General features: G+C 45.9%; 1 protein-coding gene across 1 annotated transcript in view; it reads left to right on the top strand.

Moving 5' to 3' along the window:
- Nucleotides 1-1761: 1761 nt before the first annotated feature.
- LOC119397581 (glutamate receptor ionotropic, kainate 3-like) overlaps nucleotides 1762-22357 on the top strand; it is a 251719-nt gene continuing 231123 nt past the window's right edge. Inside the window, exon 1 of the mRNA XM_037665006.2 lies at nucleotides 1762-3585. Within this exon, the coding sequence (XP_037520934.1) occupies nucleotides 3396-3585 (190 nt within the window). The 5' untranslated portion in view covers nucleotides 1762-3395. The remainder of the gene's footprint in view (nucleotides 3586-22357) is intronic.

The following is a 22357-nucleotide window of genomic DNA, read 5'->3' as shown; positions in this document are numbered from 1 at the left end:
GACGGACGCGGACGGCGGACAAGGCTAAGTTTTAAGGAGCTGCGCCCCTAAAAAAAGAAACAACTCAACAGAAACACTGGGGCGGCGTGAGGGGAGCGGTAGCCCCTCCCCCCTCCCAAGTTTTCTCCGGCACCCCCCCCCCCCCCTAAGAGCATCATCATCAGCCTGGCTACCCCCACTACAAAGCAAATGCCTCTCTGATGTTTCGCTAATCAACACGGTCTTGTAATTGCGGCGGCCACGTTGTCCCCGCAAACTTTTTAATATCATGCGCTGCTGCCCGTGCCCATTTTATCTTCTTGGTTTCGACTAAGATGTCCTTAACACCTGTTTGTTCCCTAACCCACTCTGCTCCCTTCTTTCACTGCCTGCACTTTCCTCTCTTCCCCAAGAGCACACAGTCAAAAAACAGCGCACAAGTCCCTCAACCACCCCGCCCCTGAAGGAACTCACTTGTGTGGGTGCAATTCTGTCGTGGGTGCAACAACTACAGAAAATTGTGCTGACACGAAAATAAAAAAAGAAAACACGCTTGACTTCGTATACCGCGATAAAACTTGAATAATGGAGCAAAAATATAATTACAGAAGAGAGAAAATACCATCAATGCAGCTAAAATGCCTTGACATAACAGACAAACAAAAGAATAAAACATTGTCTAAGTTCGAAAGATATCCTCAGGCAACGTGAACGATTTGGTTCTAACGAAAGGGTGGCTGGTGAAAAAGCGTTCTTTGAATGGGGGTGAACGAAGTGTTGGCTTTTGGCGGGGAACGAAATGGAACGGCTATGCCACCCTGGAGCGTGGCCGAGTGTTCGATAAGACGGGCATTAAAATGTTAATTCGCGACACTGCGGGAACGGCTGCGCTCGGATCGCCATCCTCCGCGGGCGCACCGTCACCGAGTTCTTTTCTTTCCTCGGTCGGCTCTGGAAGCAACAGGGGGATGGGGGATTGGGCGCTTCCCTTCACCGTCTCGCTTCCGAGGCCGGTCGGGGCCGGAGCGAACGAGTGAGCGAAAGAAAGCGACGAAGAAGCGCGAGAAGGACGTCTGCAAAGCCACATTCCCGAGTCGAGCTTCTGCGAGACCGCCGGCGAGGTCGAGAAGGAGGGAACGGGTGAAAAAGACCGGAGCGCGAGGTGAGAAGGGCAGAAGAACACGCACGGCCGCGAAGTGATCTCGCCCCGTCCCCTCTCCCCCTCCCTCTCGTCCTCCTGTTCTTTCTTTCATTCGCCCACTTTTGTATCTCTCCTATTTTGTTTTCCGCGGAGACGAAAGAAAGTACGAAAGTCGGAAAAACGAGCCACCGTCGCTGCTTCTTCCCTCTATCCGGCGAGCGCACCCAACTACGCTCCCGACCTCTGTCGGCAGCACGGAGCGTTCCGTAGCTCTTCCCTCGTCCTTTTCCTCTATCGTCCCCTCGCGTCCTTTTCTTTCAGAGAACCCGGAGGCATCCACGCATGCGCGGAAGATTCAGAGCACGCGCGCGCTATACGGACTCTCTCATCCGAGTCTTCTCCTGAGGCGCTCTCTCCCGAGCCTTTCTTTTCCATCAGTGTTTCCCCTTCGCTGTCTTCGTAAGCACCCTCTGTCTTTCCTCTCCTCCATTCCTAGAAGCACCCTTTCCCTCTGAGTCAAGCTGCAGCGCTTACCCTCACCCTGCATCTCCGTCCTCTTCTCTCGTTCGGGTCCACCCGTAGCGTTCCGCATCCTCCGTGCAGGCCGCGTATCCCCTCCCCCCCCTCCCCATCGTCTCCCTCCCTCCGGCTCCCTGGCGGCGCTTTCCGAGCGCGTCTCTCGTACACGCTGGTGCGGGCGCCGGAGGCTGCGGCGCCGATGCTTTGGCGCGTGCTCCCCAACGAGAAGCGATCGCACGGCCGAGAGAGACCGGCGGTGACGGGCGCCGGTACGGCACGACGGGAGTCGCCGTCAGCGGAACGTCGCTGCGAGAAGGACGACGTCGCCGAGCCCGGACAACACGACGTCAAGCCGGCGACCGGCTTCACCGTCTCCTCCGCTTTTCGGCGCGTTTTCGGAATGACCCTTGACTGACGACGAGCGAATGAGAGCCACCTGATATACGGCCCATCCCCTCCCAACCGCGAAGCCACCCTCTCCTGTCCATCAGCTCTGCGTTTCTTCTTCTTTCTCTTCATCTTTTTTGCATACATTCATACGTTCACAACAAGCGTCTCTGCTTTTGTTTTCACTAGTTCCGAAAGTTCTGCTAGCAACCTTCACCGAATCCACTGACCGGAAACTGTCTCCTTATCGAATTGTGCATAGCACTTTCATCAGCGGCGTGTTTCGAGGATTCTCTCGTTTCTTTATTTCTCTATGAAAACTGCGAGTGATGCCGCCGCTCAGCGTTGTGTTTGTGGTGCGCGATAAGGACGTGCGAGCCGGCAGCGTCAGACGTGCAGTGGGGCGGGTGCACGCGAGCGTGCGAGTTTGGTGATGCCTTCCGATGCCTAAGACGTATACTTGACTACGCCCTCGCGGACGTTTAAGCAAAGAGAAAAAGAAAGCACGCTGTGTAGTAGTCGGCCAAGAACCCTCATTCCTGTGCTTTGCATACCCCCGTATTAGCCCCTCCAAGCGAAGACCTGTCGCCAGCTGTGTATAGTGCTAAGATAGAGTGATTCGAAAAGAAGTCTTGAAATAGCAAACACTCGGTACATCGTTTCAAGAAAGGATAGCGTCAAATGTTAAAAGTTAAAATCAGGATGCTCATGAATGCTTGATTAGGTTTCGTCGTACCGGGACTTTTCGCTACGGGGATTGGTCACATCCAGAAATCGGTGGAGAGAACTGAACAGAGACGAGGATGATGTTCGTTTAAGAAATCTGGTATTTCGTATAGAAGTAGAACATTCAGGTGCGCGAAAAATTGGTATTCTCTACTGGCCAACCAAAGAAGTCTGCACAAGGAAACCGCCCTTGTTCGTCACCGGTGCACGAGAACACTCGGGGATTCCCCCTGGGTGCCCACGGAATCCTTCTTTTCGTCCGGGGCTCCACGCCAGCAGCGTCGCAGTCGCATTCACAGCCGGCTGCGGGCCGCCCCTCTCTTTGTGGCGACGATGAGTGAGCCAACAGTCGCGCGCCGTGTGTCGTCGGCCATTCCCAGAAAGACTCGTGACCCCGTCGTGGTGGCGGAGGAGCGCCTCGACGCTGTTTCCAACCTCGGCTTCTGCCGCCCTCTCCACGTCGCGCGACGAAGACCCGTCGTCTTAGGCTTCCCCCGCTAAGAATTACCAGGCCGCGAGGCCGTAGTAGGAGACCATGAATCGCTGCCGCGACTCACGCGCCTGACGTTGTTTCCACCATCCACGTACCGCCTAAATCCCTTGGAACGACCGCGTGCGTCCTTCTCATAGTGTTCCGTTAGTGATGCCGTTCTCCCCGAGACCTGCCTCATCACGACGAGCCGCCGACTCCGCCGGCGACCGTCGCTCAACGTCGTCGCCGAAGTCGGCGAGACCTCGGTTCGCGGCTACCCTGAGTAGGCTGGCGCTTGTGTGGATTGCGACGTGCTCCTTGCTTCCGGAGGCAGCCGCATTGCCACCCGTCATCAGAGTCGGTGAGTGGTTTCTACAAGGAAGGAAGTCAATTTAGGTCTATTTAAACTTAGTCTCATATTCAATTTGGTCTCATTACACTTGTTCTCATTTCAATTAAAAAGTGTGATATAATGACTATGCCTATGTGAAACAGTGGGCTGGAAGATGGAAGAAAGTGGCCTGGAAAACACGTGGTCGCCTGTAGCAGATGAAGAAGAACACGATTATCTATCTATCTATCTATCTATCTATCTATCTATCTATCTATCTATCTATCTATCTATCTATCTATCTATCTATCTATCTATCTATCTATCTATCTATCTATCTATCTATCTATCTATCTATCTATCTATCTATCTATCTATCTATCTAATCTTTTCCTAATACAAGCGTGTAGAGAAATGTTAGTACTTACAAGTCAAGTTTGCTAGCTAGTCAGTGATCAGGAACGAATTCTCAAGAATGGCGAATAATCCATTTTCCTAGACCTGCTAATTTGGCAGAGGATTCAGACAAGCCAGCCATCCCCCCCCCCCCCCCTATTCTAGTAAGTAAGCGCGCACAAAATGTTCCGATTGGTCGCGGATCACATTACGTCTCAACGTTGCAGAAAGAAAAATAATCGCCGATAAAGCTTTACGTTTATATCTCGCTGGTGACCGATGTGCGAACTGGTTTTCTTAGAGGGCCCCTAAACAACCTCTGAAAAAACAAAGAACGCGCACATTATGCTCTCCTGACGTGTCCCGTCTTTTCGACGCAATTCGTGACGCTAGCAATCTGTTCTCGTGACGTCCTGAGGAAACAAGCCCTCGATTGGACCACATACGAGTGATATCAGTTGTGAATTGCCTCCCACCCTGCTTTTCCATGAATGCTTTTTCATGCTCGTTCTGCCTTGTATCGCATGACTATAGCGCACGATCAACTGATTTCACTTTGTTTTGTGTGGTTTCGACTGCGCAAGCGGAGATAAGAGCGCGCATCCAAAAAACACGAAATCCTGATAGGCATAACGCTTATTGCTGATCGACGTGTTTTTTGAGGAAATAAGTGGCGAGGAGGAGATAGTGCGTGTTGTAAGGGTAGTGAAGACGAGAAAGAAACTACCCTCTGGGCTTTGAATTCGCACTGGTTTAACCCATATATGCCCAAACTGAGAAAAAAATCACAAAACAATTTTTTTTTCACAGAAAGTGTACTTCTACCCTCAAAAGAAAGCACAAGTTCTTTATTTACTGCCAGGTAAACGCAACACTGTTTTTCAAGCCGTCCTATACATATAGGACACTGGGCATTAGAGGTGCTATGCGCGGGTGTGGTAAGCCTTGAAACATTTCACGTGCACACCCACATTGCACTTCTTCCTCTCCATGACGTCTTTCACACAAAGGACGCGTTTGCCCGCAGAAAGCGGTGGACACGTGGCAGCATGAAAAGCAAGCAATGTCTAGGCTTGCACGCCTTGAGAATGAAGCCTGTTTTATGTGCTGTAGGTGGCGCTAGTAATCAGCTAAAGAAATTGCGATGTTAGAGTGCATCAAAGAAGCGTCCTATGTGTAGGACACTGGTCATATATGGGTTAAGAAGTAATTATTGGGTAAGTTTAACGTCCCTAAAGTACGATATGATTATGAGGGACGATGTAGTGGAGGGCTCCGCAAATTTCAAACAACTGGGGCTCTTTAATGTGCACTTAATCTAGGTACACAGGCCTCATGCGTTTTCGCCTCCACCGAAAATGCGGCCGCCACGGCCGAGATTCGATCCCGCGACCTTCGGGCCAGCACTCGAGCACCATAACTACTAGACGACCGTGGCGGGTACGCAGTGGTTTAGGGGCCCCTTAAAAAAGGACCATTATCCTCATCATCTCCATGACATGTATCAGAATGTCGGCAAAGGGACACTGAGAACCGAATAACACATTCTTGAGGGTATATGTTTCAAAAATCTTAGTATATCAACCAGTAACGAGTAAGTCAGGTTGGCACACTCCCCACTGTTGCTACCCAGACGGCTCATCTAATTCTTAGCTTTGAACAATAAAAGGAAAAAAGAAATGCTTCACGGGGAGGCGGTAAACTTACAGACAGCTGCGCATGCCAAGCTCTTACCATTCAGGTAGACGTCGACATGAAGTTCAACTCTGAAAGCGAGCGGAAATGCATCTGAGTGCATCATATTGGAACTTTCAGCGTGAAGCGCATCGTTTTAAAAGTTTCTTTAGAATACTCCGCCATGACGCTCTAATAAAATCTCAAATTACGCGAATACACGATACAAAACTGAAGCTTAGGTGTGATGACACTGCATTGCGTATGTATCCGTGCACGTCAACCAACCTCCCATAGATGGAGCCATTAGTGATTCGAAAAAAGCCGCTTACCTGAAAGGTCCCTTTAGTTAGGAAATACCACCGTCTATGCTATTCAATAGAAAACTACTGCTGCTGTGCAATAGCACGATACCAAGGGTTCAGTGGAATCACTGCAGCCCAGTCTCGTGTCGCAACGCTAGCTGCTGCATTCACATGAGAAGTTTGTTGAATTCCAACTATAGCATGCATTAGTGAAGGGATATCGTAGAAGCCACTCTATTTCACATTTATGTTTACATTCGGCCTTGTTATTTCATATTTTGATAAGGCTCTTTGAAAACGTTTCTTGCATGACCGTAGAAGAGTGTTCAGCATACAGGTCGAAGCACGTTTTCCGTCACGATCGAATGTGAGCATCTCCGTAAGAACAACGTCTGCCCCCATTACGTCTTGTGCATGTGCAATGCATTTCAGAAATAAAATTCTACAAAGATCATTTGCATTTCTTAAGGGCGAACGTCGAAAGCACGGAATCGAAACATTTAGAAACTGAAAGTGCCCGTCTTAGTTCTGCGCAATCTCAGTTCTTTCGCTAGACCTCTCTCTACCTGTTTGAGTTTATCCATCATGTGCATTTAAATTGAAGCGCGGTAGAGAGCTTACATAGACAAATATAATGTTGGTAAGTACTTTTTCCCGTTGGCCGGCTGCCTTCGCTGCTGTCATGCGCAGATTAGAATTGGATTACACTTTCGCTTGCAAGCGATTCTAACCTTTGACGTTTTTGCGAATACGGGTGCAAACGCTTCGCACACAGTGACATTTTACATGTAGTATCCTATAAATGAAGATGCCTCATACTAACATAGTTGCTGGAATTGTCGTAGCGAGGAGCTTGCAGGTTACATTACCATACTTAATAAAAGAAACTTTACTGCTGGTGGTTCTTGTGAAGATTGCCACAAGGGTTTTCCTTGTATGTGTTGAGCTGGCCAGCTTTTTGTGTCGCACTTGTCAGGGTTCAGTATGTATTTAACTTGGTAAAAGGCGTTTATTTCTGCATTTGCGACTGTAAAATGTAAGCTACAGCTTCTTTTTTTTTCCTTACTTTGTGTTCGTAGACGCTCTGGTAAATTCAGTGCTCTGAATGCAGTTTATTTATCTAACCGATGACATATCGTAGTAGAAGAACATGTCACTAAGGCATCCATACAGAACGAGCTCCGCCACATTGCTTTCGTGATGCCCATGATGCTACAGCAGTCAACTACACGTCACGTAGGCAATTTGTCTAGCGATCAAACGTGTAGCCCGTCGATCGAACGTCCAAGTTCACTGATGCCGCGAAGGCACCGATTCTGGACGTTTGCCAGAACCAAACTGACGAGGGCACTGCTGACTACATTGCGATACTGTGTACACCAGGAAGACGTACACACAGAAAGATCTATCTAAGCAACTACAAATTCCAGCGCAAACCACTCAAGTGCTTACACGTCAAACAAACACACAGGAAAGCGCAAGTGCGAGCCGAGGTCGGTCGGCGTTGTTCTACAAACAGTGAAAACACGCACGCACGCAGTCAGGCCGATACTCGAGCAAAGGAGAACTAACGATGGCGCCCAACACAAACACACGTGCTCAAATGAACGCCAGAGCGTACGCAGCACCTCCCCTACCCCGCCCCCCTTAACCGATTCCGCACACGCAAACACAAAACGGGACACGCACAATAAACACACCACAGCTGATTTCCGAAGGCGTGGCGGCGAACAACACCAGATGGCAAAGCGAAGCAGCACTGCAGCCGCCTCCAGCTACTTACCGCTCTTTCACATCTCATCATTTTCTTTAGGCGCAGCTGGTTCTGAGATGGCCCGGCGAGGCGGCTCTACGCGATTCGAGCGCTAGCGCTACGCCAAGTGCACGGGAGAAAAAAGTTCTATACACCGACTCGCCATGCTTTTGTGAGGGGCGTATTATTTGGCATTCAAAGACCGGAATAGACGAAGAAGGGGAAAAAATTAAAAAAAAAGGGGGGGGGGGGGCAAAGTAAAGGCATGCGTTACGCCGACCGTCCGCATAGCTGAAAATTAACACCGTGGCTTTGCTTCAAAGCAGAGAAGACTGTTCTTTTTTTTGCCCGCACTCCAATGGAAGCTGCTGCTTCTTTGCGCGCATCGAGGCAATTTATTACGCTTTCAGCCGCAGCTGTCAGAGTCGCACCAGAGGCCAAATTGAATCTCCGTCGTCGAAACCTGGCGTGAACTGTGCTTGTTGCCGGTCGCTGCGTAGCGATGAGCATCCCTTTCCACATCGAATTTCAGGTGGGAACGGTCGTACAGGTGAGGCGGGTATTTCTCGTCTGAGTTCAAGTACCTTGCATACTCCGCTACAGACATTGATTACACTTGAAGCATTTGTTTTGTAATGATCCACCTTGCTTATCAATGTGAACTTTGTTGCCCTCAACTGTGCTTTGGGTCATAAAGCAAATTTTATAAGCACTTAATAAATGTTATGCATAAAACTAGAAGTCAGTGTGTATAAAGTTAGTCACTTTGATAGCAGCTGACCTGCCGCGTTGTTCTAGTGGTCATAGTGCTCGAGTGCTGACCTGAAGGTCGAAGGATGGAATCCCGGCCATGCCAGCTGCATTTCGATATAGGCGAAATGATAGGAGCCCGCGTACTTAGATTTTGGGGCCCGTTAAAGAACCCCAAATGGTCTGAATTCCCGGTGCTTTCCACTATACGGCGTCTCTCATAATCGTATCATGGTTTGGGGACTAAAACACCCAATTATTATTATATTATTATTGGATAGCAACGGCTGCGATGGCAGCAGTAAAAGAAAGCCAGTCAGTTCGTGCCGTTGAGTTTTACTTGTAGCTCTGCGCGAGGAGGTCTGGGAATATTAGGCGAAATTCTCACTCGCGCCTTCTGTTCCAGGTGATTACGCTCGCTGAATAAAAGATTACTACGCAAATTTATTATTGTACTTCGTGCGTCAGACATCCATGCATGCCTTTATTTGATGGGATGTCCTGTAGTGTTATTTTGACTCAACGCACCAATTGATCCCCTTTCGTCTTCGAACCTAAGAAATATGACTTACAGGCTTCTTAAAATAACCTCACCAACGTAGTGCCTATCCCTAAGACGTCATCACCTGCTGTAATAAGAACTTTCGACGCATAGTGTATCTCGCTTTACATGTTAAATTATGAACACCCAGCCACCAACTATATAAAATATTTTATTCTGGGTGCAGGATTCTGTGCGCAAAGACTATATTCACGTATTTTTAACTTAATTTCGGAGCAGTTTTTTTATTGAAAAGATGGTTATTGAAGCTTTCGCAAAAATTTATGTTACTGCGTGAGCGCAGAAGATTAGACTAATTTATGTCCTCTCGTGTTACGTCACTTGCTGACTTCTCCTTTTTCCTGCCGCACGCTATAAAGTCGGAAAAACGCTCGATTGATTTATATCATTTTTTTATTGACACCGGGAAAGTTCTTGAGCTTTACCTAAATGTTGGCATTAGTGAAGTTACCAGTAATAACATTCTTGAAGGCCGTTCTCTCTGTATGAACAGAGATAGAGGCGGAACAAGCACTTCCACTTATAGCAGCTAGTCATGGATTTTGTATTACGTGGTCACCTTTATTTGATTCCTTGTTTTGTTTCCTTGTTTTGTTTTGTTTCATTCGTTTATTTCAATGCTGTCAACTGTTCTGTTTGCTTTGGTCTGTTCAGCTTGCAGAAATGGAGTATTAGACCTATGCTTCCCTTTAATGTGTCCACAGCAACCCATGTACGACAGAAAAGAACAGAAAGAAAAAGGCATGGCAGTCACATGACTCAACACCAACTTTTAGTCCATAAATACTACACAAGCCTAATTCGTGCCATGACTACATTATTTTATACAAAGTCGTGTTTTCTGAAATTTTAATATAGGATTGAATAATTCATTTGTGCTGTTCTGGGATGTAGCAGCGAATATTACAGCGATTCGTTAAGACAGTTGAGTGACCTAAAATACTGACATAAGGAACCTATGTTTTAATAAGTTGCTCCGAAACATGAGCACATCAAGCTCGCTGTGAAAGATGTCCCGTCGAAATCATTATGTAGTCGCACGCGGAAGAGAAAAAAAAGATGAAAGTTTCTTGATGAAAGCATCACTAGCAAGCAAATTCTAGGGTGATTATACAGGGCCATCAGGGTCAGATTACTTCTAAGGATTGATTGTTCAGTTTATAGCAATGATAGTGCAAACCGTTTGGCTTGAAAACTTTTCTCGTCAAGCGCGAAAGAAATTGTACGGACCCAAACTACATTATCAAATCTGTACATAGGGAATCTGTACATACATATTTCTACGGTTATATATATTTGCGGTTAATCTTCTTGTGCATCGAGTAGTTTCGTGTGGTTACACTTATGCACAATCAATGGCGTAGCTTTAAGGTTATGTAATTTTTATACGTACGCATTGCGCGGTCCACAAGCTATGCCTAATGGTAAAAGTGAAATCAGCCCGATGCGTACAGCGCAATGTCAAAGCAGCTAGGTCACCACAAGAACGAAAGTGTTTGTTGAACGAACAATAATTATGGCATATCTATGCGCTGAGATGAGAGGCGTGTCGGCAGGCATGACTACTGCAATATGTGCATAAATGTTTGCAGCACCTGCAAATTGAAAAGGGTGTAGGCCTATAACGTAACTTAGCGCTGTGTAAAGTTGAGGAGAATCGTTTGCGAATCTCGTTGTGAACAACAAAAACGGGTACAGAAACACGGCTAGCATTGCTTAATGTGGACGAATATACGCACACTCTACCGTAAAGCCTCTTCCCGAACATTTGACACCGCTCGCAAAAGCGGATTTCGTCGCAACCGAGGCGTACTCATCTCGCATACGAATAGAAAATTACAAAAATGAATACAATGTGACACACCATGATCCAGAGTTATGAAAGAAAATCGAATGCATTTAGCAACTCGGACGGGCCTAGCGATGCTCATTAGTGAACAGGTAAGAAGCGCCAAACTAATGCAAAGAGGCTCGCGACTACATCTTTTACCTGTGGCGTCGGCTCGGTGCAAATTAATCATCTTCAGGTGTCATATCTGAGATGCGAACACCTACTATGTAATTTTAGCCTTACCCAACCTTTAGTTAAAACGGGTCGGCGATCAGTACTCGACGCGGCGGGTAATTAGGGATCGAGGTTGCGCATCTGCCGAAGCCCCGGACGCCCGGTTGACGCGATTAGCCTCGCTCCGGCGGGCAGCTGCAGGATCGCCGCCGCACCAGTGGCCACGTGAGTTGACTAGCCGAAACAGGCGATCAAGTCTTCCCCCCAGGAAAAGGGACCCCGGCGTCGCTGAAGCTACGTGCTGTAGGCTTTATAGATGGCGGTGGCGGGAATTAGGGCGAGACGCTGGAGCGAAAGAAATGCAGGTCATTTGATCACGCCCCGAATGCGATGACGGGCGTGAAGAGCTTTTTGGAGCCGATGCGGACGTTAGTTTGTGCCGAACAGCTATGCGTGGGTGATGATAGAAGCAGCTTAGATAAAAAAGCAGAAGAGATGGAGAGGAAGGTAGAGGAAAGACAGGAAGGTTAACCAGGTTAACCAGGGTTCGGTTGGCCACCCTGTACTGGGGAAGAGAAAAGTGGGTGCGAAAGAAGGAAAGAGAAGGAGAGAGTGTGTAACTACATTTCAAAGTCACGACAATAGCACTGTCTAAAAGCAACACATGAACGTAGCCACTGGACTATTACAACGTCTCGCTCAGTCCTGTTTCTCTAAGAAACCTCAGCAACGACCTCATAACGGCTCGCATAGACGTCCGAGTAGGCCAGTGCCCTAAAATTTTGCTTTCCGTGGAAGGGTGAAGAAAAGCAGAATAATAATGAAGACAAGGTGGGGTATACAGAGAGAATAAGTGTAGCTCACAATGGTGGCGTTTAACTTTTCGCGTTGGACAATAGCGATAATGAACCACCGAATAGCCAGAATAATCTTGATGACCCACGTACGGCGTGTCTTACAATCATATCGTGGTTTTGGCACGTAAAACTTGGGAAATTGTTTTTATATTATTACGTGTTTGCCTGAGTGGGTTTGACCGTAAGATGTGCTATCATCGCTGGCGCAAGTTGTTTTTGCCTTGTGCAGGGCTGCTAAAATGAAAGCACGCTTTACAAACAGAAATTGACAAAATTGTTTTTAGGTTCTATAGCGAAAATGCTGCTCAATTTCTACGCGCATAGCGGAAAAATACTCTGTTTTATGTTTTAATAAATATTTATATATTAGTTAACAATATTCAATCTTACTGCGATTGGTCGTAAGAAACAGGTTCATGTACCAAATCGCGGTCATTATCACATGTATATGATGGCATTATCATTATGCGTCTAGAATAAAATGTTAACCTTTACTTCTAGTGAAAGTCACAATAAAACAGATATTTATACTTTTTTAAATGCGTGTATGTATCTCTATGGATAACGCATTCATATTTTGCTTCATTACACGTGTATTGTCGACCGTAAGGGTTGGCTATGCCTTGCAGAAAAGCAGGATTTGCAGAACGACGTAAGTAAAGTACAGAATGCTGTCGGTGGTACATGCAATAATGACACTATTTCCGAGAAAGCTTTCTAGCTTAGTTACCGAATTACATATATGTCCTACATTGCTACAGAATGCATGCATAGTTCAAAATGTTTCGGTCTGTAGGTTGAGATGAAACATAGACGACCTACATAACGCAGGCCACCACTCACGAAGAACAACTTGTGTCACGAAGGAACCATGCACCTTTCAACGAATCATATGGACGCCACCGGTGGAAGACTTTCTCAGCGGGGTCGAGTAATACCGTGTATTCTCTTTAAACTATTAACCACTAATAACCAGTCCCAAACACGACACACATAAATAGGAACTCGAACGGGAACTCCACACGCTGGACTCTGAGCGGACTACCCATATTGAAAGTGTGCACCGCGACTGCATATGTACTCTGTTCAAACGAGAGCTTCTAGATATAAATTGCACAGTTTCTAAGCAAATGATCAGGATAGTACTGATTGAAAACAACATTGAATTTTCTTGACTACTGTTTTTGTTTCCTGTTTGCCCATATTGTATCTCATGTTTTTTTGTTTGTTTTTTTCTGGTACAAATGCTACACCGTACGACAATTCCTAATCGTATATTTGTGTACTTTTTCCCCGAGCATCCCTGTGTATTTTTTTATTATTTGTCGTTTCTGTATGCCTTATGTAATTGCGATGAGCACTCGCAACTAATGTCAAATTGGTATGTTAAACATTACGATTGTAGTGTATACATTTCCATACTAGAAATAATGCTTTATTATTGCTGTATTTGTTACATTATTTTGCACATGTACCTTTTTTATTTTTTCTTTCATTCCTATTATTTGTATCCTGCAAAGTGCTTATGACGGCCTGCGTGCCTCACTGCACCTGGAGCAAAGGCCCTTTGTCAGGCTTTTAAGCCTTTTGCCTTCGCTCCATTTTCTGTACTTGCACAGAAAGAAACAAATAAAGAAAGAAAAAAGAAAAGAAATGTAGGACAGTATATATGTATATATATTATTTTTGTTTCTTAATTCTTTTATGTCCTAACAACCAAGTGGAAAGGGAGAGCTGTGATCAAACAGTGGCGACAACAGCTCCTTCATTTATTTTATATTTTTATCTATCTATCTATCTATCTATCTATCTATCTATCTATCTATCTATCTATCTATCTATCTATCTATCTATCTATCTATCTATCTATCTATCTATCTATCTATCTATCTATCTATCTATCTATCTATCTATCTATCTATCTATCTATCTATCTATCTATCTATCTATCTATCTATCTATCTATCTATCTATCTATCTATCTATCTATCTATCTATCTATCTATCTATCTATCTATCTATCTATCTATCTATCTATCTATCTATCTTTTAGGTACATTCGTTACAAAACAGCATTCGTGTAATCTAGCGCGGTCTCCTTCAGCCCCGGGCCCTCACATAAAGCAGCAAGCCGATGTCGCTACTCTTCGCGTTTTTTTTCTTGTTTTGTTTATTGCGTCCCACATTGGGCCTCCATGATTTTGCTTTGCCTCTTTCGATTGGGTGCTTCCTCGTTTGCCTATGTCGATTGCACCGCGCGGCAGGCATCGACTAGGTTGGCTCGCGGATCATTGATCCTCTTATCGCTGCAGCTTTGGCGATGTACTGAAGGCGCACTCGGTCGGAGCGTCCGTTGCCAAAGCGATAAGTCCCCGGCATCGAGACCGTCTCGTCGGTTTCCTTGTTTCCTATATAGATCACTAATTCATTTACTTCGCGGGCCCTGTGTGTATTGTAACACAACGTGATCAATAATGAGAAGCATCGTCTGGCTCGCTCCACGCGCTTCGCGCTAAGTACTCCGGATGGGTTCCTGCCGTGTACCGGCTCATTTGGGGCCTCCTAAATAAAAGAAAAGTTCGCATGTCCGATAGTGGCTCCAAACGGCTCACTCCCAGCGCGAAAGCTTGACGCTTGTACCGTTAATCCGCGATTCCTGTCTATATTTCTCTTGTGCGTGGCATATTTCTCAGAACGTTAGGCTGGCTGCTACAGAAGGTCGTAGAAACGAAGTACCTCACGCCACTTTGCGGTGTCACCGTAGTTATAGGAACGGACACTAGGCACGTAAATGAAGATTACCGCAAGCAAGACACCTGTCTTCAAGCGTTTTCTGTGCGTGGTTTAAAACCACAGTCTTAACACTGTCGCTGTATTTAAGGTATTACGACGACGATCGCGACAGAGTTGGTCGTTACGATTACGGGGCGCTTCTGATGACAGACAATCTGCCATCTTGTTTGTTTTCGTCTTTTGACGTAAATAACGTGCGAATATACTTTCATTTAGCACCTTTATCCTTAACAATGAACTTTGGCGTGTGCGTGTTGTGATTTGCATGTCACTTTCTAAGAAAACGTTCGCACAAACCAGACAAGTGGCGCTGACTTCTCGACAACAAAATGGAACGCAAGGGCCATATCAAGTTGTTCTGTTCCTTTGCATAAAGCGTCGCGAATCAGTCCTTTTTGTTCTCGAGGCAGCCTGCGATGTAACACTAAAAGGTGGTGAACACCCATTGTGTCCCTGCAAGATGGGAAGTGTTGTCATTCTGCATGAACTACTTTCACAGCGTTTAACGTCTCATAGATCGCTATCACTAAGCAAAACGCCTGGTGTCATGACTAAGGAGGATTAGTGGATGATCCATGAGCCAGAAGCCTCTGGCTCTGTGTGCATCTAATACTCTTAGAAGATGCTAACGGGTTGCTTTAACGAAATGTTTGTCGTATTGCGTGAAAGTATTACAAACCCAATTTTTATACATTCCTGGCGTGTACTAAGTGGTAGCGCATTCCCCGTCGCATAATTTATTCAAGTAGCACAATTTATTGTCTTGGTTTCTTTCTTTGATTTGCACTAAGAGCGTTTTATCACTTGTCTATTTCAATCGTATTCGAAATGACTTGTGAATATTCGGGGGTTTGCAACATTTTTTCTTATCCTATTGCCTATAGTGTCTGTAAACGTCTGGAATATGTTCTCGCATTCTCTCATTCACTTTGACAAAAAGTATTTCATATTATCCCTTCGAGCAAACATATGTATTCGTTTTTATAATGCTCAACTTATTGAAGACATCAGACTTGCACCGGTGGTTATAGACTAACGGCTTTATAATGACTCTTTCTCTCTTTCTCTATCTTTAAAGCTCCCCCATCCCTTCCCTTCGGTGTAGGGTAGCATACCGGTCCTTCTAGACTAGTTAACATCCCTGCCTTCCCTTTTTCTCCCGTTTCTTCCTTCCTTCCGTCTGCGAAATTAGTTTTTAACGCTATCGTTCTAAAAGGCGGAAGTAGAGCCCTTCGTATAGCTAGGTGTACTTTACTTTATCGCTGTTTAATAATTGCGCACCTGATTTCAAATTAGGCTGCGTTAGAGTCAGCCGGCTATTGAAAGAGCCGTTTTAGCTAGCAGTAAAAGTAAGGAAGAAACTAAGAAATAAGAAACGTCGAAAAAGAGCGCTGAAAAAGATCAAGCAACGGTGTCCGGAAGACGGCGAAGTTCAGCGCCATGGGTTTGCGTTGGCAGGGCAAATCACCTGCAGCTAATTAGGCCATCAATTTAATACCCTCCTTTGCCTTATCTATAATCCTCTTTCAGTAAGTTTTAGCTTTGTTAATTATATATACTTTTTAGTTCTACTTCTCTCTATCCGAAAAGGCGCTTGAACGTTTAGACATTTTCTTTATGACCTTCTTACTAGAAAAAACGGGGAGAGTCTATGTTTGCTTTCCTGATTTGGACTCGTTACTTGTTTACCAAGCAAATAAGGGGGCAGAAACTACAGTTAAATCGCTGTTCTAGAGCTACACCCAGGTACGTGCACTCCTTCTATCTATCTATCTATCTATCTATCTATCTATCTATCTATCTATCTATCTATCTATCTATCTATCTATCTATCTATCTATCTATCTATCTATCTATCTATCTATCTATCTATCTATCTATCTATCTATCTATCTATCTATCTATCTATCTATCTATCTATTCTATCTATCTATCTATCTATCTATCTATCTATCTATCTATCTATCTATCTATCTATCTATCTATCTATCTATCTATCTGGATTTGGCGGTGACACGTTTGCGCGCGTACCTCTACCGCAGGCCTTCGTACTGATTAGGTCCCTTTTCCAGGAAAAAGTGGGCAGCAGAGTAGAGTGAATTGATTTGTGATGAGGCATTCGGCTTAAGGCTGGGTGCATCAACGCCGTCGCAGTTACGCTCTATCACCCCGAGATCGGTCACGCTTTTTCTTCTTTCAGACTTCTCTTTGTGTTGCGTTGAAACGTTGAAAGTATAGAGATAGAAGATTCCCGTAGAACGGCCAAAAACGGGTGAGGTTCGTTCGGCTACGTCCTCTAGGCGATCGTTTCGCGAGAACATCCCGCGTTGGGCCACATAAACCTAAATCGTCTCTGTTCTTTTCTATTTTGCTTTGCCCGCCACGGAAGAAGACACGCTTTGAAGTCGAAGAAAGCAAAATAAGATAGAAGAAAAACATTTGATAAAAAAGAACGCACGGAGGCTATATCAGCACAATTTGAGCATCCTTCTTTGGACTGCATTACCGTGCTCCTCTTTTATCAGGTCTCGAAGCAAAAGAAATAAGGAAAAAAGCAAACAAGGTGTAAGACTGCGAAGAGAATATTTATGCTCAGATGAAGTTTCTCCCGTTCCCTACTCTCTCTCTCTCTCCATCAACTCCGCTTCTGCGTGGACGGTGAAGCTCTTCCGAAGGGGTCGTCTCTTATCTCCTCGCGCGTAGCAGGTCGCAGTGACCACGGTAGCGGCTTCTTGGAGACGGCGCGTTCTCAAACCCACACGGGCAACCGAGGTAAGAAGATCGGGCTTTGAGGGAGAGAGAGAAAGAAAGAGAGAAGAGGATGTGGCATGAATTTGCCTCGGAGAAAAAGGATTGTCAACAGTAGCAGAGGTTGGGCGGGGGGACCCTAACTCAGGCGGCCTGGGTTACCGCTGCCGCCGTCCGTCTTGTGTTCGCGCCGGCACGTCGCACCTTCCAGACCCCCCCCCCCCCCTCCCCATTTCCAGTACCCTCCTTCTCCTTCTGTTCCTTTTCAAGCTCGAAGGGGCGGAAGCGTCGCCACAGGTGTCTCCCCCGGCTGTTCTTCCAGGCCCGATCGGGTTCCGCGTTCTAGCACGGCCGTCACGGCCGATGGATATATCCGCTGGGGCGTGCTTCCGGATTCGCCCGTTCCGTGCGGAAAGCGATACCTCGGGCGTCCTTGCTCATTTTTTGTATGCCATTTAGCGTCCTCACTGCATAAGCTGCTTGGCCATTGTCACGTCGGCGGACACCTTTTTTCTTTCTTTCTCGTGTGTTCTCTTCTCGCCTGCAACTTAGTAGGACATCTTGTGACTTTCACTTTCAAGGCGTGCATTTGTTATCTTTTTGATTTTTTTTTCATACCCTCTAGAGGAAAAGGAAGAAAGAGTAATAAAAAGCCTTCAAGAAACTGTACATTATACATGTGCTTTTCGCTGCTTGCTGACAGTTTTCAGAAGTTTGGTTGGAACGAGAAATGTTGAAGCTTTCTTTTTTTTCTATATTCCGTCTTCGACCTTTAAATTTATTAATGGAGTTTGTACATCCAAGCTGCCCAGTCCTCTATATATTTTTTTTGCTGAGTAATGAGGAAGTTAAACGTGTTGCTAAGGTTGACTGGGGTCAGTTAACTAGCGCACAGTAAAGACATGGGTGGTCAAAGAAATGGACAGACGTTACACGCCTTGCCACGTCGCTTTCCTCTTAATTTCACATTTTTTAATGTACAAACGGGACCAAGTGATGGAGCATAACCGTCGCTCACTACTTCGCCTGAATGAACGACGACCGTAATGCGGCAGGCCACTTCAAATAACTGTGAGGCCACAAAAGTATCATTACTGAAAAGCACGATGAAAACTCTTAACTATTCAAGTCAAGCTTAGCGGTTAATGCGTAGCGTATTACTGTCACGTAGCGAGGCCAAGAAACAACTGCGGTGACTAGCACTGGCTGCTGTTTGTGGCCTAGCAGCGTATTCTGAGTAGCCAGCATTTTGGGCAATAAAGCAAGACCTCTTAAAGCGTAGGCATAAACGTTTCGGAAGGCGCACGCAAAAGATATGCGAAAAATGTCTGCGATAGCAAACCCAGTATCGCATCAATCGTGCTTAAGACTCAAGTGAAAGGTTGAAGACGAAGAACTTGGTTCGAACAGAAATAACGTAAAGTTATATTCATGTTACGAGAAACAAAGGAACACCTCATATTTACGCACCTCGGTCCTCTCTACAATCTCTTCAGGGCGTCTCAAACAAAACTTCATACCATCTGCACTATATAAGCGCGACAGGAGCGAAACGCTGTTGTTCGTCAGTCACCTCCGAGTAACCCGCCGTGTTGTTGCCGTCGATTTCACCTTGTTTGTGGAAAACCATCCGTGCCCAACGAATACAACCACGCTTTCCAGCAAATAGCTCCTCTAAAGAGCACATTCTATGTCGCTTACTTCATATCATGCGTCACAATGGTGTATTCTATAGCATTCGTCTCTGGGAAAACATACCGTGAGAGGACCCCGAAACCACCTCCGATATATTTTGAAAGTTTCAAGTAAACGAGCGCATCGAGTTCAGAGTGCCGTCACGATCGACAGTGCCAAATTCAGCAGCGCCACGCGCCGCGACCGCGCCACAAAATATATATAAAAAAAAGATCCCGTCCTCCTCTCTGGGCCTTTCGGTATCCCCGGCGTTGGTCGTCACGTCACCAGGAGAATCTGGTCATCTCAGCAGCAGAAAGAACCTGTTTGTCTACCTGCAGCTATACTCACGCTCTCTGCTTATCCCGAACACTCGGCCAAAAGGAGAGATGAGCCAACGAACGGAGCGTAGCGAAGGAAAGAGTGAAATGAGCGAGGGCCTCATTTCGATTATCAGACGTGTGTAATTCAGCTATTACGGCACCACTTCGAAAAATTCTCGCGGCGACGTGTTCGTTGTAGACTCGTGCACAACTGCAACACCACAACTAAATTTCGACCTCTAGGTTTAGAGAACCTTTAAATGCGAAGAAAAAACAATCACCGTCGAAATACTCTGCTATACAGAAGACCATTAAAAGGACACCGTGCTTCTTGAAGTCTGCTGGACTAGACAACCACATTTAACTGCATGTATGGCTCATTTTCTTCTAACTGTCTCTCTTTTCCATTAACCATGTGTAGGGTGGTCATAGTGATGAGACCATGGTTCACGTTCCCGCGTTATCTTGACTGTCTTTCCTTACACTCTCAGCGTCACCTTGCTAAACAGCCACTAAAGCATTACCAGCCAAGAAGGTCTTTCACAGTGAATCACAATATTCTCGTGTACTTGCTCTTCAACCAACAATCTGCGTCTGCAATCTGCAATCTTCTTCGAGCGATTATGTATTGATTTGCAGCACGTACTGAAACTGCAACGAACGCGAATGAGCTCAGAGCGAGTTAAGGGTCGAGGGATCGTCAGCAGTAACGTTAAGACTCTAGTGTCGCTTTAAGTAAACATTCGGGCCTGAAAATTCCGCCTAGCGAGAAGCAATCCGAGTCCAAATTAGGCGGCGTCGCGACGAAACGTAAATAACCGCGGTGACCGATTTCGCCCAATTAACGCTATTGTTGTTTTTTCCCAGAACCGCGGGCAGCGTTTCTCCGTAGCAACGCTTACTTCTCGGTACCTGTTAAAATGAGAAGATATAGGGCGCCACGTTTCATATTTGTACAGTTTTCAAGCGAAACTTCTCATGGCCCACAGATTTCGGTGGCGGCGTCGCACACAAAAAACCCGGCACCGGAAACGTACAGAAATGCAGCCCTTGAAAGTGCGAAGGTCATATGCGCGTTTGAATGGGCGGTTTTTTCAATAGATTGTGCTCTCGCGAGCGTGGGCCTGTCTGCGATAAGCCGTTTCCGATACGGCAATCTGATCTTTTGTCGAGGTCATTTGTCATTTTACGTTGCCACATTTCATTGTTGCCTGGATATGAACGCGTGGCCGTCGTTGTTGCCTGTAGCAATTCAAGTGTATAGCGTAGCTAAGCACGTAGTTGAAAGCCCAAATCCCGGCATGGAAGGAAGGAAGAGTTAGGAGGGAGCATTGCGCAGTGCGAAAGAAAGAAAGAAAGAAAGAAAAGAAAGAAAGAAAGAAAGAAAGAAAGAAAGAAAGAAAGAAAGAAAGAAAGAAAGAAAGAAGGTTGGTAGGTAGGTAGGTATGTAAGGGACGCCAAGCTTCGCATGCCCCCATTTTCCCGATAGGACATCTATAGGCTGCTGATTTTTTTGCCAGAGGTGTTCGAGCCGCTTTGAAAGGAATAAAATACGTCACCGGGCACTTTCTGTACATAAGGGCACTTACGTTGCTCCTAAAGTCGGAAAGGTAGCCGAGCACTTTTCTTTTTTTTTACTAGGGAGTTTTAGAACAGGGATCGTAGGGTTTTCGTTGCTTCGGTACGTACACGTTATTTTCGAAATATCCTTTGAGGCGCTGTGTCCACATATGTGGACGTAACTTGTTTTTGCAAGTTCTTTGGACTAGTAGCCAAGAAACAGCAAGATACATTTCGCATAGAATGAGTTGATCTGCATTGTGAATGTTCATCGACCTAATATCAATGTGCTGCGTATGACCGCAGCAGGTCACATTGGTGAAAGCACTACAGCGTTCGACGGGTCGTTCAACGTGATACGTTCCAGTGCCAACCTCAAGAGCTTATCTTTTTTGCTCGAAATGATAGAGAGAGAGAGAGAGAGAGAGAGAGAGGAGAGAGAGAGAGAGAGAGAGAGAGAGAGAGAGAGAGAGAGAGAGAGAGAGAAAACGTTTATTCAAGAAAGGCGGTTTAGTGAATGTGGGAGGGTCCTTTATTCCGGGTACCTTTCGGCCTAGACCACCCGCCAGGCCCAGGCGACGAATTGACGCTCGTCGACTGTGTCCGGCTTGGAGATCGCAGCCTCCCGCGCTTCAGTGAGGATGTTTGGGTCTGCGTCTCTTGCTGCTGTTTGTAGCGCTGGGATGCTTGCTTTGCACTGCAGCAGAAGGAGGAGGAGGAGGAGGAGGAGGAGGAGGAGGAGGAGGAGGAGGAGGAGGAGGAAGGAAATGAAGGAAAGGCAGGGAGGTTAACCAGACGCGCGTCCGGTTTGCTACCCTAAGCTGGGGGGAAGGGGCTGGGGCAGTAGAAAGTGCGCCAGATTGTCTGCCACATTGCAGGGTGGGCAGATGTAGCCGAATGCAACTAAAGACACATAGAGCATGGTTTTTTACTCTAAGATGTCGTTCTTGTTATGCGAAAAATGGAACATAACTCCACAATAATTAGATATTTAGTTACACGCTAATTGAGATTAATTACTGAAGCTTGCACAAAAAAACATATTCCTTCTTTTTCTTTCTTAAAATAAATTATCGAGTGCCTTAGAATTAAATTACGTGCATACGACACATTTGCAGACAGTTCATCATATGAATTCGCACCTGAAGGGGATATAACGTGCTTACCTAAGAGTGCACGTTTCGACGCATGCGCAGTAGTAAGAAGCGCTAACGCAAAAGATGTGTATCCTATTCTAAAACTGCCCAAATGTCTTGATATAAAAGGTCACGAGGGCTTTATTGTAGTCGTGGTTCACCGTCTGACGACAGGCCTTGGCGGGAGCTCTGGCTTTACGGCGACACTAAAGAATAAAATCATTTTTCTCATCTTAGTAAATTAATCTTTCACAATTCCAAGATCC

The sequence above is a fragment of the Rhipicephalus sanguineus genome, chromosome 6 (assembly GCF_013339695.2).
Source record: "Rhipicephalus sanguineus isolate Rsan-2018 chromosome 6, BIME_Rsan_1.4, whole genome shotgun sequence".
In the NCBI taxonomy this organism is placed as follows: Eukaryota; Metazoa; Arthropoda; class Arachnida; order Ixodida; family Ixodidae; genus Rhipicephalus; species Rhipicephalus sanguineus.
Note: the sequence above shows the minus strand (reverse complement) of the source record. Positions and strands in the feature narration are given on the sequence as shown.